This window comes from Hyperolius riggenbachi, chromosome 2 (genome assembly GCF_040937935.1).
Source record: "Hyperolius riggenbachi isolate aHypRig1 chromosome 2, aHypRig1.pri, whole genome shotgun sequence".
Classification (NCBI taxonomy): Eukaryota; Metazoa; Chordata; class Amphibia; order Anura; family Hyperoliidae; genus Hyperolius; species Hyperolius riggenbachi.
This window is the reverse complement of record NC_090647.1, coordinates 273,986,351-274,005,218: the sequence shown is the minus strand read 5'-3', so window position 1 is coordinate 274,005,218 and position 18,868 is coordinate 273,986,351. Positions and strand designations below refer to the sequence as shown.

Sequence of the window (18,868 nt, the reverse complement as noted above, 5' to 3'; positions counted from 1 at the left end):
AATGTCAATACAACCCAATGTCTAAATGCTCCTACACACGTTCAACTAAACTGCCTGATTATCGTCTGACTTTAGTCTCTTGGATGACAATAAGGCATGTGTATGCATGGCAAACGACTAAACGGCCAACTGATAATAGGCGGTTTGCCCGATCCACCTGTGGGATCTACTCACACGACTGTTGGGCTGATATCGTGCAGTTGGCCGTGTGTGTACAAGTGTTTGAACAACTTGTACTTATTTTGAATGCGGCCATGTCCTGCAATCCGGTATTCCTCTTGCGCGTGCAGTATGTAAATATGTTGGTCATTTAGTCGGTTTGGACATGTAGAAGTACAGGTCGTGTCAACGGTCATGTCGTTATGTTAGTCGTGGGGTTGTTGGATGTGTGTACTCAGCTTAAAGGTTCATAAACAGGTGCAACTTTTCCGCATGACCATCCGGACGACATGACCGACTGCATGACCAAGCGATTGCACAACTTGTGTTTTCCATGCACCAACTCACTGACCAACTTATTTGCATACTGTGCACACAAGTGTAACAATGGACTACACGATATGGCCGCATTCAGAACAAATTCAAGTCGTTCATACGACTTGTACACATGCAGCCAGGTGCAGAGAGCAGAGTAAATGTATCTTCTGTGCAGCATAAACATTTGTAATTGTGTGTGTGAAAACTGACACCTAACTGGCTTTTAATATAACTCTGCTTAAATATTACACTTTTCTTAGCATGTCATACTGCAGAGATTCATACCTCTGCAAGAAGTTTTAAATCAGGATGATACAATTTATTGGCTAACTAAAAATAAATAAGAATAAACAAGCTTTCGGCCTTGCAGCCTTCGTCGGGCTTACATCCTGTTAGTTTGCAGGCTGGTGGTACAGACAGCTATATACATGCAACATTAAAAGGGAAAACAGATTTTTTTTCCAAGCATAAATACATGTCATTAAGATGCCTTAAGTGAAACAGAACATCCAAATGGGGTGAGAAGTTGTTAGCTGAGATAAGGATCCTTGTTTACACCATGCTCACAGACCTGGGAGTTGGACTGACACAGAGGTATCGTAAATTCTGAGTTCACAAGTTCAGCTATATAGGCTGAGAAAGAGTTTAAATATCGTCCGCCTCATACCAATATAAAAAGTTTTTGTCCTTATTCAAGCCTTGAATAAGGACAAAAACGTTTTATATTGGTATGAGGCTGACGATATTTAACCTCTTTCTCAGCCTATATAGCTGAACTTGTGAGCTCAGAATTTACGATGCCTCTGTGTCAGTCCAACTCCCAGGTCTGTGAGCATGGTGTAAACAAGGATCCTTATCTCAGCTAACAACTTTTCACCCCATTTGGATGTTCTGTTTCGCTTAAGGCATCTTAATGACATGTATGTATGCTTGAAAAAAACAAACAGTGTTTTCCCTTTTGATGTTGCATGTATATAACTGTCTGTACCACCAGCCTGCAAACTAACAGGATGTAAGCCCGACGAAGGCTGCAAGGCCGAAAACTTGTTTATTCTTATTCATTTTTAGTTAGCCAATAAATGGTATCATCCTGATTTAAAACTTCTTGTTTTTACTGATGGCTAACACGGTACAATACCCTACTGCTACTACTATACCTCTGCAAATGAGACATTCCAAACGTAGCTAAAATCTACACACAATGAATTAAAGCTTTTGCCGCTGATATTTAATGTGAAAACAAGGAACATTTTTACACAGCCACTTTTTTTGTTCATTGTTATTTTAGAACACTTGGTTTGATAGTGCTCCTTTAAAGCCAATGTGTACCGATTAAAAAAAAAAAAAAAAGTCAGATACTCACCTAAGGAGAGGGAAGGCTCGGTCCTAATGAGACTTCCCTCTCCTCTCCCGGTGCCCGGTCCCGCTCACGATCCCCCGTTGCAGTATTCGACCAGTTTGATCAAATACTGCCATTTCGGAAGTCTTCGGGAGCACTCGGGCATTACTTCACATGCGCGAGTGCCCACTATGACGCACTCGCGTGGGCGCAGTATGGAGCGGCCCGTCTTCGGGAGCCCGAGTGCTCCCGAAGACTTCTGAAGTCCCCCGCGGCGGGGGATATGAACGGAGGATCCACCGGGCACCAGGAAAGGAGAGGGAAGGCTCATTAGGACCGAGCCTTCCCTCTCCTTAGGTGAGTATCTGACTTTTTTTTTTTTAATCGGTAACCATTCACTTTCAATGCAGATTTGTGCTATTGAGTGCTCTAATGGCTTGTTTGACTCTTTTAATTGCAGGGGCTTTGCAAACTGGGATCATCTGGTGGAACAGACTATGCATTAAGACAGTTTGCTGAGGGATCTACTGACAAACTTGCTAAACAGTGCAGGAAGTAAGTACTAATATGAGACACCGAACATTTATATCGCACTTTTCTCCTGGCTGACTCAAAGCGCCAGAGCTGCAGCCAGTAGGAATCGCTCTATAGGCAGTAGCAGTGTTAGGGAGTCTTGCCCAAGGTCTCCTACTGAATAGGTACTGGCTTACTAAACAGGTAGAGCCAAGATTTGAACCCTGGTCTCCTATATCAGAGGCAGAGCCATTAAGAAGTACACTACCTTTGATATGCAACCTATATTTAAAGTGGTATTGTCATCAAAAAGGCTTTTCCTCTAAAACATTAAACACAGTAAAGAATGAATAGGAAACACAATGAGACTGCTGCAATGTATTTTGAATGAATATTTGCACCTAAAGCTGACTGATATTGCTGGCTGCAGGACAAATTATCAGATGAACTCCTAGAGAAGTAATTATTGAGCATTTGAGGAGATAAAGATTGCTGTTCTGCCCCTGGTCCTTACATAGTTACATAGTTACATAGTTATTTTGGCTGAAAAAAGACATACGTCCATCGAGTTCAACCAGTACAAAGTACAACTCCAGCCCGTCCCCCACATACCCCTGTTGATCCAGAGGAAGGCGAAAAAAACCCCACCAGACATGGTCCAATTAGCCCCAAATGGGAAAAATTCCTTCCTGACTCCAGATGGCAATCAAATAAAATCCCTGGATCAACATCATTAGGCATAACCTAGTAATTGTAGCCATGGATGTCTTTCAACGCAAGGAAAGCATCTAAGCCCCCTTTAAATGCAGGTATAGAGTTTGCTTGATACAGCAGAATCTTTTCTGCCTTGTTTGCACAGTGTATACAATTCCAGCTCAATCTGATAGTTCTGGATGCAAAGGCAGTCTTAGCAATTAGCAGCTATTTTTAAAGGGAACCTGAACTTTTAAAATTATTTAGAATAAACAGATGAGTTAACTTCAAATGAACATTACATAGTTACCTTGTCATCAGTTCCTCTCAGAAGCTCACCATTTTCTTCTGAAAACGATCCCTTCCAGTTCTGACAAGTTTTGTCAGAACTGAAATGTGTCAGTTGCTGTCAGTTATAGCTGAGAGGACAACTGACTTGCCAGGTAATATCCATGTTTCCCTATGCTCAAGTGGGCGATATTACAGTTTAACAGTGTGCTGACCAGAAAGCTGTTATGGGTAATGGCCATTTTCAAAATGGAGGATGGAGAATTCCATTGATCACAGTGGACAAACAGGACACAGGAGAGGAGAAAGAGATTGAGGAGTAGACTACACAGCAGGTAAGTATGACCTGTGCATGTTTATTTTGACTTTTAATTTTCAGTTCAGGATTTCTTTAAGTTTTAACCCTTGAAAACAAGTCAGATGGTTTTAGCTTTAATTTTACTCAGTTTTTTAGAGATGAAATTTGATGACAATAACAGTTTAAATATACTGTAGATTTAGCTAATTATATTTATACTTGTGAGAGGGAGAGACATAGATGGCACAGAGGGATAGTGAGAAAGAGGTGCCAGGGAGAGGTTTTTATCAGGAGAGAGGCGACATGATGGAGGACAGAAAAGGGTTGGGTGGATAGCAAAGGGAGAGGGTGCTAGCAGACCGAGGAACAGCGAGAGTTGGCAGAGAGAAGAGGAGTTGAGGGAGAGAGGTGTGGTAGAGACAGAGTTAAGGTGGTCATACACTTATAGATTTGCAGCAGATTTGACCATCAGATAGATTTCTAGCAGATGCCTGTTAAGTCCATTCTGACAGGAATCTATCGGATGTGTGCCACACACTAGGAACAGATTTCTAATAGATTTCAGAATTATATCTATTGTAAATCGATTTAAATGCGCTATTGGACCATTAGATCCAATGAAACTCTATGGGCCATCGATCTGCTGCCAGCAGCAGATAGACCTAGATTTTCCATCCTGTCAGATAGATCAAATTGATAGAAATTGATCGAAATCAGCTGCAAATTGATCGAATGGGGAATGTGATAGAATCAATTTCTGATCGACCAGTGTATGGGCCCCTTTAGAAGTGGTGGAAAACAAGAAAGATGACTGAGAGAACAGTGGAAGAGCATAATTAGAGGAAAAGAGTGCAAGAGGTAGTGCTCAAAGAAAGAAGGCAAGGGGGAGAATTGGTTAAGAGAGAGAGAAGTAGTTGGAGTAAAGAGACAGAGATAGAGGTGGTGGAGAGAAGGTGAGAGTTGGAAATAAGAGATGGAAAGGTAAAAAGAGAAGGTTGAGGGAGCTGGTGAAAAACAGAACAAAGAGCTTGTAATGACAAAGAACAAGATAGTGATGGCCGAGATAAAGAGAAAGCAAACAGAAAGAGAGTAAGGTGGAAGTGGACAGAGACATGGCAGACATTGGTAGTGTGTACAGAGAGAAGTAGTGGAAGGACTGATAAAGGTGGCAGACAGTCAGGGATGCCAGGCAGATAAAAGTCATAGACAGACAGAAAGTAGTGTAGGACAGACATTCAGTTGCCTCTTTGTCAGAAGCCATTATTATTCATATTTCTGTAACCATACCAGGAAAGTGACTGTTGTGTCTTTTGTAGGTGGCTGTGTAACCCCATACTTGATGTTCAGACAAGGAAGTGGGCAGTGGAAGGCTTGGCCTATCTGACATTGGATGCTGATGTAAAAGATGATTTTGTTGAAGATACACAGGCTTTGCAAGCTATGTTCGAGCTTTGTAAGGTGTGTACAGCTATATGTGGAAAAGCTCAGACATTTGTAATAGTGTGCATGTGTACTGTATGCAGATGTGCTAACAGGTTTATTCTCAATACAACAGACAAGCGATAAGACTATTCTGTACTCAGTGGCTACAACACTTGTCAATTGTACAAACAGCTATGACACCAAGGAGGTCGAACCTGAGTTGGTACAGTTGGCCAAGTTCTCCAAGCAACATGTTCCTGAACAACACCCAAAGGTAAATTAGAGCAACATGAACTAAACTTTACTTCACCTGACCTCATCTCTCTACTTACTTAAATACCATTGGTAATACATTGTTGCAGTACAATCCCCCTTTCTTTCTGTATAGATTTTCAGTATGTGCTGACATTATTTCATACCATATTTCTTTCTGCAAATTCTGAAAATGACACTTCCTGCATAGCTGATGATGCTATGTTGTTTCAGACATTAAAGGGCTGTCTCTGCCTCTAAGCTTTCCTGATAGCACAGTGTTTATCCAGTTTAAGCAGCCAGCATTGTCATTATTCACTCACTCACTCCTTTAGTCACTCTTCACTACATAGAAGAATGGCATTATCTTCCCTCTGTAAAGCACTGTACAGTATGCTATAATATTGTTATGTTCATTATATTAATTGTCTCGCTAGGATAAGAAAGACTTTGTGATAAAACGTGTCAAGGCACTGCTGAAGGTTGATGTGATCTCAGCTCTTGCATGCATGGTGAAAGCAGACAACTCCATCCTTACAGACCAAACCAAAGAACAGCTAGCCAGGTAATGTTACCTACAGCCCAAGATACAGTCATTGCTCTAAAGCAAACATGAATACTCCTGGCCTTCACAACTTTTCTATTTGTCTGTTATATTCTTGGCAAACCAACAATGGTGGTATTAACCAAAAGTCTTGTGTAGCTTATGCAGACAGGTTTGAGATCCTCCTGCCTACTCAATAACAGCCAACTCTGATTTTGCATTATACATTCCCTCTGTACATTAAAGTTCTGCTCTACTGTACTGTATTATTACTATATGATAGACCTTAGTGACATTTGATTACATACACGGGCATGTTGTAGTCCTGGTTCTGGCCATTGTAACATGTGAAACATGAATGGTCACTGCTAGTCATAGAGACTTGTTGTATTAATATACAGTGTACTGCTTGTAGGGTTTTCCTGGCATTGTGTGAGGATACAAAGGACAGGGGGACAATTGTTGCTCAAGGAGGTGGGAAGGTAAGTGTTCTATAACTTCCCCTTCACATTTCCCCAAACTGACGCATATGCACATTTGCTAGTTATCAACAATATATAGAATGCTGTCATTTGCTTCTCTTTGGCTTGATAGGCAATGATCCCACTGGCTCTGGAAGGCACAGAAGCTGGAAAGACAAAAGCCGCTCATGGTCTTGCCAAGATCGCAGCTATATCTAACCCTGACATTGCATTCCCTGGAGAAAGGGTATGTATCGCTGAGAGAATAAACTATATCATATAGTAGGATATAAATGCACTGTGTTGTCTTGCAGCTATCCACCATATCGAGATGGGCAGACTTAGGTCAGTTGCTTTGATTAAACCTGCCAGCGGTCTATGCACACCCACTATGCCAACTGATAAATGTCTTGATTAGTTTCAAACAGTTTATCAATGGGAAATATGATTTCTTCACAATAGAATCTGCACTGTATAAAAACAGAACTTTATTCCATCTTCATAAAATCATAAAACAGCATGAACTGTGCCGCTTGGCGTTTCAAATCTCCTGACTCTTCTTCAAATCATCTGACAAAATGCATTTTGTCAGATGACTTGAAGAAGTATCAGGAGATTGGAAACGCCGTGCGTCTTCATAGACCCGGCACACTTCATGCTGTTTTATGATTTCTTGAAGATGGAATAATTTTTGTTTTTAGGCAGTGTGGATCTTTTGTGAAGAAATTATATGGTATTCTGTTCAGTTCCAAGGGACAGTTCCTGCACGTTTATTATACCCATTAGTGCTTAACCGTCTGCTATAACAGCAATGGAAAATATGAAAATTTTCATAGAGTGTATAGCAGATTTATACACTGTTCCATTGCTTCTGGGAAAGCATTTAAGTGCTGGAACAAGGTCCATCAAATTCAATTTCCGGATTGATTTCTGATTGAAAAGTAATAAAATGAAAAAAATCCATAACTGGCACTACGGACCTGGAACCGACTAGCATTATCTGATTACCTGACTGCAAGGCAGCACAGTGGTGCAGTGGTTACACTCTAGCTTTGTAGATCTAAATTCCCAGAATCAATTCCTGGGCAGGACACCTTCTGTGTGGTGTTAATATGTCCTCTGCATATTTGAATGGGATTCCTCCAAAAGCTTCTCACCCCCACACACACACACACACACAATCCAACAGCATACTATTAGCTGAACTAGTTCCCCCTTGAGTTGGTCCTGTACTTTGGTTAAGTCATTAGACCAGGCTTTCTCAACCAGGGTTCCCTGGAACCCCAGGGTTCCTTGAGGACTCTACAGGGGTTCCTTGGCATTTTACCCCATCGTGAGGGAAGTATAGTAGAGCACATTATAATAGGGGTACTGTAAAAAGAAGCACTAAATTGGATGGTCAGGAGACAGTCTAATGAGTGGCAGTGTAATAGGAGGTAGTGAAATAAACAGCTACACATACTTTTAAAGACTATGCCTCCTGAAAAATAAATGCAGGGGTTCCTCAAGATCAAAAAATTGTTTTCAGGGGTTCCTTGAGATCCAAAAGATATTTGCAGGGTTCCTCCGGGGTAAAAAGGTTGAGAAAGGCAGCATTAGACTATAAGCCCCCTGGGGAACAGTTAGTGATGTGAGATGTCTGATGTTGCCTACAGCAATGTGCAATACAGGAAATCATAATAATATAAAATGAAGCAAGTCATGGAGGTACAGATGTAAACATTCTATGGTTACTAGAGTTCACTGAAAGATGACTGCATGAGAGGTTCTCATATTTACTTCATCTATAGTATGAGTCATTACAAACACAGTTATCAATCTTCATGCACAATATTTTGACTAGGGCCTGTTCACAATGCAGATAGAGCTGAGGATTCCACAACAGTGGGTAACAACTCATCATAACAGCTCATAATAGCTGAATGTCAAGCAACTGTTTTGAGTAATGGCAGCACACTGTGCTAAAAAAAAAAGTCAGGATTGCAGCGCTGTAACCGGAAACAAAGCCTTAGTGTTTAGACTAAATGGGGCCACCGTGTACAATTTGTCATGGTGGACTCCAGCAGTGCGCAGTGATGTAGAGTTGTGTGCCTCACTCAGCAGCCATCTAAATGTGAACATGTAGTATTTTGTAGTTTGTGTTTATGTAGATTTGTCCCCCTGCGTTGCAAGACTGAAACATATAGACATTTTCAAATACTTTATACAAAGTATTTGCACTTTTTTGGATAGTTTTCATAGTCCACCCTTCCTGACCAAATTATAATTGTTACAGGTATATGAAGTGGTGCGTCCCCTCGTCAGTCTTTTAGGCACAGAGAAAGATGGCATGCAGAACTTTGAAGCACTCTTAGGACTGACCAATTTCGCTGGAAAAAGTGAAAAATTAAGGTATGTAATTTAACATCATAAATCATCATTTCCAATTGTTAGAGATCATAGAAATAAGGATTGAGAGTAAAATAATGTATTAAATGTGTTATCATTTGTGGTTACTGCAGGACATTGTATGGGTTCCTACTTTGAGGCTTCCTGTAAGCTGTGTAAAGCCAAACTAACTGTGTGGTCTGAGGGCTGATTCACAACATGCTGGTTGAATTATATATCCCAACCAATCATGGCACCTCTTGGATTTTCCCAGGAGTAGTTAAAGTCCATAGTTGGGCAAACTAAGGTCTGGACTGGTGTGCATTACTATACTTCCACCTCTTTCCCTGAGAACATCATATCTGCAAATGACTCCAACCCCTTCTCTCACCCCAATTTACCTGTGTGAATATTCTCATACCATGCATTCTTGATAAGGCTTGAAGGAAAGGTGATCTTGCCAACAGCCAGAAGCATGCACAGTTAACTAAATGGAGTTCTCATCAGAGTAAAATGCTTTGAGGGTGGATAACTAAATCTGCTGTTGCCATCTGGGACCGGAGTGTCAGAGCTTCTCCATGGTTGCTACTGATTTGGTAATTGACCCTCTGCTTACAGGACTGCTCCTTATGGTAAATACGCCCTGAGTGTGAGATTCGGCCAATCAGATGCACCTCCTGACAATTCAGTTTTTTTGAAAACATAGATAATATTAGATACCCCTGTTAAGTTAATCTTTTCCTAATTTTTATTATGTAGGAAAAAAATTATTAAAGAGAAGGCTCTTCCTGAGATAGAGAATTACATGTTTGAAAACCATGAACAGATCCGACAAGCTGCCACTGAATGTATGTGTAACCTGGCAATGGACAAAGAGGTAGGTTGCCAATGTTCACGTTTATTGCCATTAAAGTAAACTTGAACCGAGTAAAATTGTTTAAAACAAACGCATGATGCACCTACAAATGTATTTTTCATTTCAGGTGTACTTTAAGTTCTGCTTTAAGTTAATTAGCAAGATTTCTCTTGAGATCCACAAAATATTTAATATGAGTTAGGCATAAAGACAGATGTGTCCCTGTGTAATCAGGATCCAGAGGAAAAGGATTACTAGCTACTGGGCACGTCATATTATACTCCCTTTTCTATCCTTACCCTCCAGCAGCCTCATTGGCTTTTACAGTATAGTACAACAACAACGAAACATTTGGAAAGCGCTTTTCTCCCGCAGGACCCAAATCGCACTCACAGTACTAACAGTGATCTTACATATACATCAGTGCTTGTCCTGAAAGGAATTTTGTTGCATTTTGTGTATACATGGCATGAAGCAAGTGTAATGTGCAGTCAGAGTGACTTCTCTGTTCCACTGCGTTCCTGTTTTTGCAGGAGGCATAAGGCAACTCCCACTGTGAGCGTAGCCTTAAGTGGATTTACACGGTGCACATTGCATAACTCACCTGTTATAATGTGTGTGAACTGCAGTGGACACTGTGCATGTTATACCATACACATGCGGGGCCGGCGCTACCATAGAGGCAAAGGGGGCAATTGCCCCAGGGCCCCAGAGCATGTAGGGGCCCCCAAAGTGTTTCCCCCATCTTTACTTTGGCTCCCCGGCGCCTCTGCAGAGTCTTTGACAGAGCAGCGTATCACCTGTACTGGTGGGAAACTGATACACTACACTACCAAAGATTCTGCAGGGGCCCCAGGGGGCACAGTTAAGTTGGGAGGTGATTGGGAGGGTCCACAGCCAGCTCAGGGGCCCAGGAGGAAAATTTGGCTGCTACAAAGAACCTCTAATGCCGCTTTTTGGTCGAGGGGTGTCTTTTGGAGGGGCCCTGGGCTAATTTTGCCCTGGGGCCCCCATTGTTACTAGAACCGGCCCCGTACACATGAATTCAGAGCCTGCATACAGCAAGTTACAGTAACACAATCCATTACAGCGCATAGATGTGAACAGGCCATAGAATTGTTTGTGCAGTGAGTTCACATGCAGAATTATCCTGCAATGAAACTGATAATGTAACTGCTCCCTCACCCTTTTCATGTTATTTATGTAGGTTCAGGAGAGGTTCCTGGCAGAAGGGAATGACCGTCTAAAGCTGGTTGTATTGTTATGTGGTGAAGATGATGAAGTCAAACTGCAAAGAGCAGCAGCAGGAACCCTCGCTGTACTTACTTCTGCACAGAAGAAGCTATGCCACAAAATGACAGAAGTAGTAAGTACAATTTATGACAAATATTTATCAGGAATGTACTGTATTCCTTACTTTACGTAGGATCTACTACACTGTTTATTGGTAGGGATGGTCATTGAGATGCAAATAATTGCAGTTGGTGCAGAATTATGCAACTCTTGTATGCAAATTTATGCAGTTTGAACTGGACCAATCTCTGAACTGGAATTCCAATGGTCCATTCTCAAGTTGCATATATTTGCATATAAAATTTGCATAATATTGCATCAACTTGAAATTATTTGTACTGTATCTCATTTAAGATCCCTATGAATAGAGATTGGTGCTGCACAAGTTATTTTTGTAATTTAAGGTTATTGAAAAAAACAATTGCACTCCTTTGCAACCATGGTAACATTAATCTGCTTAACCCTTTTGAGATTGGCAGGCCCCTTAAAGAGACTCCATAACAAAAATTGCATCCTGTTTTTTATCAGTTCCAAAAGCTATTCTAATGTGTTCTGGCTTACTGCAGCACGTTCTACTATCACCATCTCTGTAATAAATAAACTTATCTCTCTCTTGGCAGACTTGTCAGCCTGTGTCTGGAAGGCTGCCAAGTTCTTCAGTGTTGTGGTTCTGTGATGCATCTCCCCCCTCCTGGCCCCTCTATGCACACTGCCTGTGTATAATGATCTCTTGAGATACAAAAGGAAGGATGTATACAGCCTGCTTGTGTATGAATGTATTTTCTATGTGTGGACATACTGTACATCAACCTACTTCCTGTTTTGGTGGCCATTTTGTTTGTTTATAAACAAACTTTTTAAAACTGTTTTTAACCACTTTTAATGCGGCGAGGAGCGGCGAAATTGTGACAGAGGGTAATAGGAGATGTCCCCTAACGCACTGGTATGTTTACTTTTGTGCGATTTTAACAATACAGATTCTCTTTAAGGACCAGAGCCTTTTTCCTATTTAAGTACTATGATCGCTGTGATTGGTGGTGATCCTGACCAGCGTACATTAGACAGCAGCGGTGACAGAGCTATAAAAGCGGCAGGAGCGTGCAGCTATGAGATTGAAATCTGCGGCCTGGCAGGGACAAGAGGCAGTTATGAGCATTGCAGAATGGCTGTGTCTTACATACATGAAAAACATGTAACATAATTTATGTGCATGCCATGGACAGACATGAAAGAAATAACAGAAGTTTGTGAACGTTGAAGGTGTGTAGCCAACCAGTTGGTAGCTACACATAAGGCATTTTTAAAAGGAAATAAGGTGTTATATCCTAAAAAAAGCCCCATCACATTGATTAAAAATCTGTTAAAAGAAAGGAGGCTACCCTCAATCCATACTTGATCATTTAAAGTACCCATTAATGGTACCATCGCCAAACAATTGGCCATACAATTGATCGGTTGGTGTTAGGCCCAGTTCACATTGGGAAATAAAGCCAAACAGATCCGCTAAAACGGATTCAGTTTCCACTTCACCGGATCCGTAAGGCTTGGTTCACACTGGCAAATGAATCCGTAAAAAACGGATCTGATCACTGGTCGATCTGATCCGTTTTCATTCCATTGTTACTCCGATTGCTGCAGCAGCCAGGCGGGTAAAGGAGGGTGCAGTAACTCAGGCTGGTGAGGGAGGGTTAAAACTTACCCAGGCTTCCATCTTCAATAGCAGCCGGGCGGTAGGAAGGGTTTCTTCCAGGCCTCCGTCTTCTTCCGTGTTGCGTCATGTGACTACCACGCTTCCTCCTTCCAGGTTGTAGGAGGAAGCGTAGTCACGTGATGCGATGTGGAACGCAATTGAAGGCGGAAGAAGACGGAAGACGGAAGCCTGGAAGAAACCCTCCCTACTGCCTGGCTGCAATTGAAGATGGAAGCCTGGGTAAGTTTTAACCCTCCCTCACCCGCCAGGCTGCTCAGTACACTAGGCCCAGTTCACATCCCCCCAGACCCCCACCCCCAGTGGATTTTGCCCCTTAATGGTCCTTTTCTTCACACTAGTTCCGTTCTCTCATTGCCCCCAATGCAGGACTTCATCTTCCGTTTCCGGTCTGCTGGGCTCAGCGGTTCAGAAAAATAGCTGCAGCTGGAAACTTAAAGTGAACTAAAAATCTACTCACCAGGACTGAAAAGGCTTGGTGTTTCTTTAACAGTTTCACAGCATCAGAACTTTGTTTTTCTTACCAAAGCATCATTTTTAGCTGCATTTTTAGCTAAGCTCCACCCATCAAAGAAAAAAAGCCCGGGCTTTTTTCCCCTGATGCTGTGCAGAGCATGATGGGATTTCCTATGTTGTTATTCACGTTGCCTAGCAACTGCTAGAGGTGCTCAGGACACAGGACAGTTAGAACTGTGTCTCATGCTCCCTGTCACCTCCTTTCAACCAAAAAGATGGCTGCCATCATGAAATCAAACATTTGCCTGTTCTTTTAAAACAGTGTGAGTAAGAGATTATATTACCTATTTTAATTAACATAACTAATGTAACTTAATGGCAGTATGTTTGTTTAGGCTGGAGTTCCTCTTCGAGGTCTGTTCTGCAGATTTGCAGAATGGATCCCTTTGAAAGGATGGATGTGAACGGATCCATAGGCTAACACTGGATCCGTTTGCATGCATTCCATTTGTACAGTATTTGTCCCGTTCTGATCCACAAATGAACCGTATTTTAACGCAGGTGTGAACTGGGCCCTTGTGGTGCCAATTGACAATGAACGAGCAATGTATTGATAGTTCTGTTGATTTATTTTTCGGAACAACTCCACTGATTGGATCTGATTGTATTGTATTTTTTCTCTGTGTTTGTGTGATAGGACGATTGTTTCCGATGGATCGCCAACCGGTGAATTATTCAGGAGTTTCTACCATATAATGAGTGTTCCCCAACCCTGTCCTCTAAGTTCACCAACAGTGCATGTTTTGTGGAAATCCACAGAGGTTGGGAACCAGCTCTGCTGAGACACTGACAATTACTCCACCTGTGAATGTTTGTGGTTTAATGCAAAACATGCACTGTAGGTGGGCCTTTAGAAAAGGGTTGGGGAACTCTGATTTACTTGATCAAACATTGATTGGGAAAGGCCCGGAGCATGAGGAGTAGTGTACATGTAAAAAGGGCTCCCTTTAAAAGGGCACTGGAGATAGCCAATACGACCTAACCTAACCCTAATCTCACACAGAACCCTTCGTACACTGATGCCTAACCCCTAAGGATCCCTCACACTCCTAAAACTAAAGACCCCCGCGTCCCAGCCCTAACCCCGGATATTTCCGCTGCCAAAGGTGGCAATGTTAAAAGCCGTGATTAGAGGCTATAAATGGTAAAAAGTGGCTATAAACCTCAGGCACATCTGGGCACCCAAATTACCGTTTATGGCTATTAATTGCAGCTTTGACATTGCCAACTAGGTAAACCAGATTTACCTACCTGGGGCTTCCTCTAGCCCCTGGAAGCTTATGTGTCTCTTGCCACAGCTCCGCTTTCAGCGGGTCACCCAGAGTCCCCTCCAGAACTGGTGCCACCCTCACGAGGTCAGCAGCTGCTACACCTGCGCATGCCCACGAGTGCCCATGGCCACGCCACTCACGGTCATGCTCCCGTCATTAGGAGCATTGTGCACAGGCCCAGAAGTACTGCCTGGCTGAGTACAGCATAATTATATGAAAGCCTTAGTTCAGCTCTCCATTCTTTTATTGCATATAAGAATCCAAGTTCATTTTTGCTATAAATCTAGATTTTTATTTATTTTTTTGCTTTCAAGATCATACTTCAATCATTTTGTTAAAAAAAAAAATCTCTGATTGCTGTCCAAACACCTCCCCCTATCTCATCATCACCCATGTGAAATAGTGTGGGAGGAGAAAAGAGGTAAGCTTTGCAAAGAGGTAAACTCTTGTAGTAAGTATACAGCTACAGCAATCTTATCTCCCTGTCTTTGATCAGTGTGTAAAAAGACATTCGAGCCTTCCTAGCGTCTTCATAAAAGGGTAAAATACAAGAGTAGGGAGTGGATAAAAGTTTATTTCCTCCCTCGGGAATATGCTGACACTGCATAGTTGTAGCTGCATCGCTAATCACAACAAATTAGAATCTCAGCAGTAGAGGTAGGAAGAGGGTGGAGTCAGGTGATCTGCTCTGTGCCAATGAGTCATAGCTTCTAACTAACTGGGTAACTCCCACTCTCCTGACAGATACAAGCTTTTCTGAATGGATCCTGTGTAACCTGTCCCTTTACCAAAGGGAATTTCTCTGGAATAGCAGTAACAAATATAAAAACTGTGAGAAAAAAGGCATAAACCCCTATTTACCTTTACTAGCTGAAAAATGATGAATTAGGACTACAATCACTAAATATTTAATCATCCATGTTTGAATATCTCCTTCTAGACTACACAATGGATGGAGATCTTGCAGAGACTTTGCCTGAATGAGGACTTGCAGGTTCAGCACCGTGGAGTTGTCATTGCTTACAATCTGATTAATGCTGATAAAGAGCTTGCAAAGAAGCTGGTGGAGGCTGAGATGCTGGAGATCCTAACTGTGATTGGGAAAGAGGAGAAGAATCCAAAGAAGGACCATATTATTGCTGTGGCCAGAGAAGCCCTGGTCAAGTGTTTGGATTATAACCTTATCAAGCCAGTCTCCTGAGTGCTGAAATAGCAGAGTCCAGTCACAGCTGCATTCCCTTTGCATGAATGGTTGGAATGGATGTACATTTGGTCATTCTGTCTGAAGCAGCAGCTAAATTTACTCTTTTTCTGTTCTTAGTATAACTTATTATAGTCATGTCAGGAAATGCACTCATCATTAAAAACCGAAAAGACTTCTGGGTAAATGTCACTTACCATTAGAGATGGCCAATGAGATGCTTATAGGCAAATTGTATGCACCTTTGAATTAGGCAAATCAAATGCACTTCCTGTCTAATTTGATTGGTCCATTTCCAAGCTACATACAAATTGCATTATAAAGTGTAACTGAGACGAAGGGGAAAAAATAGTCCTTCATCTCCCTCCACTGCCTGCTACCTCTGCAATCTGGCCAGGTAGTTTGGCCAGTCGCAACATACGCAGTCTGGCCACACGTGTTCCCCTGTCGCGCAGGCTCAGAACTCTCCCGGAGACAGGAGCACGTGCGGCTGGACTGCGCATGTGGCAACTGGCCAAACTACCCCACACATGTGCGGCTCACACATGTGCAGTAAGCCTCCGACTCCCAAAATTACCGTATTGGATTGAGGAGGATGGCGAGGGACTAATCAGTACGAAGTTGGCTGGAGGAAGCCCCAGGTATATATAAAATGTTTTTGTTCCTATATCCTTAGGCTCACTTTAAATGTGCAATGCAAGCAATAACTATTAGTATCTCATTAACTCTCTCTACTTAAGGCTGAGGTCTCTAATCAGAGTGCAATGGTCCATAGGAGTGACTGCTGGAGTACAAAATATGCATAGAATGCTTTACAGCCAATATGCTTTTTACTAAAGGTATGTAATCAATTCTCTCGATAATTTCCAACATGACTGATCTCCCGCCCAATCGTTTCGCCGCTCGATTACGGATTGAAATGAATGGAAAAAAATAAGAAAAACGAGCGGAAGATAAGAGAATTGACTGCGAAATCGAGCAGCGAAACGATCGAGAAGGAGAATCGAGTGGCAAAACCGAGCCGCGTATACCCAGCATAAGGCTCCGGGCCCTCTAAACCACCTGAAGGAGAGTTTTGTGATTATTGGGAATCGCAGGCAATTCCAAAAGTGCTAGTTTAATTAAAGTGGATGGTGGTGATTCCACTGAAGCATGCAGCATTTTCGGAGCGATTACCTTCGAAAGGTATGCAGAAGTGAAATCGCATTCCTTCAAAGCGCTGCGGAAATTGTTCCAAAATTTGTGTCACAAAATTGCAAATGCGAGCGTTTGGGATTTGTAATGGGTTTCAGCCCAAAAAGGTGTAGGGGGAACAAGTGAATGCACTCAGCTGTAGTAAATCTTAATGTCAACCAAATTTCAAGTGGGTTTTTATCATACTTACCAACACAGTTATAATTAATAGTGCTACACCATAGTGTATATATGGTAATTATCTGTGTGTCTATGTTTTGATTGCTGTCTGAAGTTTCATTGTAAAGCTGTATTAAAAGCAAGTTCAATATGCTTTTTGTTAAATGTATACATTTACTAAATGTCTTTGGCTGAAATGATTCTTTCTGATAATTTGGGCTAGAAATCTTGTGTGTACAGGTGAGACCTGTCCACCTCCAGGATGGATCGCCTTTGATGTGGTTTTTTGTTCCTGCAGGAGCATCAAAGGAAGTTCCAGCAGTGTGGTACCACTCTCTGTCCACCCACCTGACCTGTCCACGAAGCCAAGCACATTGCTAGGCCAGGAGCTGATCAATGTGTATGTCCTGAACTCGCATTCATCTTTACCGATAAAGAATGATATTTTGGGAAAAGGGTCTTGAGTGTAACAGTTTAATGAGCACTTAGCCGCTTTTCACTTCTGTCCTGGGAGGTAATGCCATCCTGGCAATGTAAGATATCTCTCTGCATATAACGCACTAAAAAGAGATTGTAGAACACCCATCTCTAGTGTCATAAGGGGCTAACAAAAAGACAGAGGAGTAGTCGTACAACTGCTCTTTTAGCAGAAAGTGGGCAAAACAACAAAGATGTCTAGGAGTGGTGTAGCTAGAGATCATGGGGCCCGATTGGAAAACTTTCATAGGGCCCTCGGATGTAGGCGCTCTTAAGCAATGCCACCTGCCCTACCCTATGGATATGAGTTAATAGGGCAATTTGCATTCTAATGCAATTAACACTGCACATAGGTCATGGGCACTGAGATGAAGTCAGGGGGTGGAGGAACACAAGAAACTTAATGGTGAGTACATTAAAGAGACATTGTAACTAGAAAAACTTCCCCTGGGGGGTACTCGCCTCGGGAAGGGGAAATCCGGATCCTAATGAGGCTTCCCCCGTCCTCCTCTGTCCCACGGGGGTCTCGCTGCAGCCTTTCAAAGCCGGCCCGACAAATCCTGCAGTCTGTTCAATATTTACCTTTCCAGGCTCCAGCGGGGGCGCTGTTTCGCTTTCGCCTTCGAAGTAGACGGAAATACCCAATCTCAGTCAGGTCTGTTCTACTGCGCAGGCGCCAGAGACTTGCACCTGCGCAGTAGAGCGGACCCGACTGAGATCGGGTATTTCCGCCTACTTCGGAGCGCAGCACTGCTACTGCGCATGCGCTGGAGCCGGAAAGGTAAATATTCGACGCTCGGAGGGGCACAGCGGAACCCGCGTGGGACGCAGGAGGACGGGGGAAGCCTCGATAGGATCCGGAGGCTTCCCCTTCTGAGGTGAGTACCCCCCAGGGCCGTTTTTCTCAGTACAGGTTTTCTTTAAGTACCACCTGGGCCCCCTCTGCTTCAGCGCCCCATAGCAGATATTGCTACGCCCCTGATGTCTAGCATATACCATAGCAAGGTCTGTAAAGATAGCATACTGTACATTTTGAAGTGTTCTTGTCCATAAATGTGTTCACAGTAAAATCATCAGGTTGGTAGTCATTTATTGAGCTGGAATCCAACCACAGTCTCCCATAGTATACATTGTACTCCAGAAGAAAAACTCCTGTGGTGTTTCCAGATGCTGACTAGAAGGCTCAGTCCCATAGTTATGAAGCAGCATACTGAAATATCTCTGTTATTACATTGGCACACAAAAACTGTGCACATTTATTGTCATTTTATTCCTGCGTGTTTCAGAAGATCATTAATCTTGTTGTGATTATATTTGTAACTTTTTTCAGCTCTCATGCAACTGAGTATGAACTGCTAAACAGAATGCTGATTGTATTTTTTTGTTTTGTTTTTTAAAGGTTATTTTGAAAATGTTTTTAGTAAGTACATTTTAGTATTAATTCTGTACTTTCAGTATGTTATGGAGGTTTTTGTTCAAAACATAGAGTAGAATTCTCCTTTATAAAGTAGACTTGTAATAAAAATAGCTGAACTGGTA

The 18,868-nt window shown here is 42.3% G+C and overlaps 1 protein-coding gene across 1 annotated transcript in view; it reads left to right on the top strand.

The window, feature by feature from the left end:
• UNC45B (unc-45 myosin chaperone B) overlaps positions 1 to 18,868 on the top strand; it is a 44,562-nt gene extending 25,694 nt beyond the window's left edge. The window contains exons 11-20 of the mRNA XM_068268706.1: positions 2,277 to 2,371; positions 4,925 to 5,066; positions 5,164 to 5,304; positions 5,720 to 5,847; positions 6,242 to 6,308; positions 6,421 to 6,534; positions 8,563 to 8,678; positions 9,414 to 9,531; positions 10,718 to 10,876; positions 15,239 to 18,868. Coding sequence (XP_068124807.1) covers positions 2,277 to 2,371; positions 4,925 to 5,066; positions 5,164 to 5,304; positions 5,720 to 5,847; positions 6,242 to 6,308; positions 6,421 to 6,534; positions 8,563 to 8,678; positions 9,414 to 9,531; positions 10,718 to 10,876; positions 15,239 to 15,499 — 1,341 coding nt within the window. The 3' untranslated portion in view covers positions 15,500 to 18,868. The remainder of the gene's footprint in view (positions 1 to 2,276; positions 2,372 to 4,924; positions 5,067 to 5,163; positions 5,305 to 5,719; positions 5,848 to 6,241; positions 6,309 to 6,420; positions 6,535 to 8,562; positions 8,679 to 9,413; positions 9,532 to 10,717; positions 10,877 to 15,238) is intronic.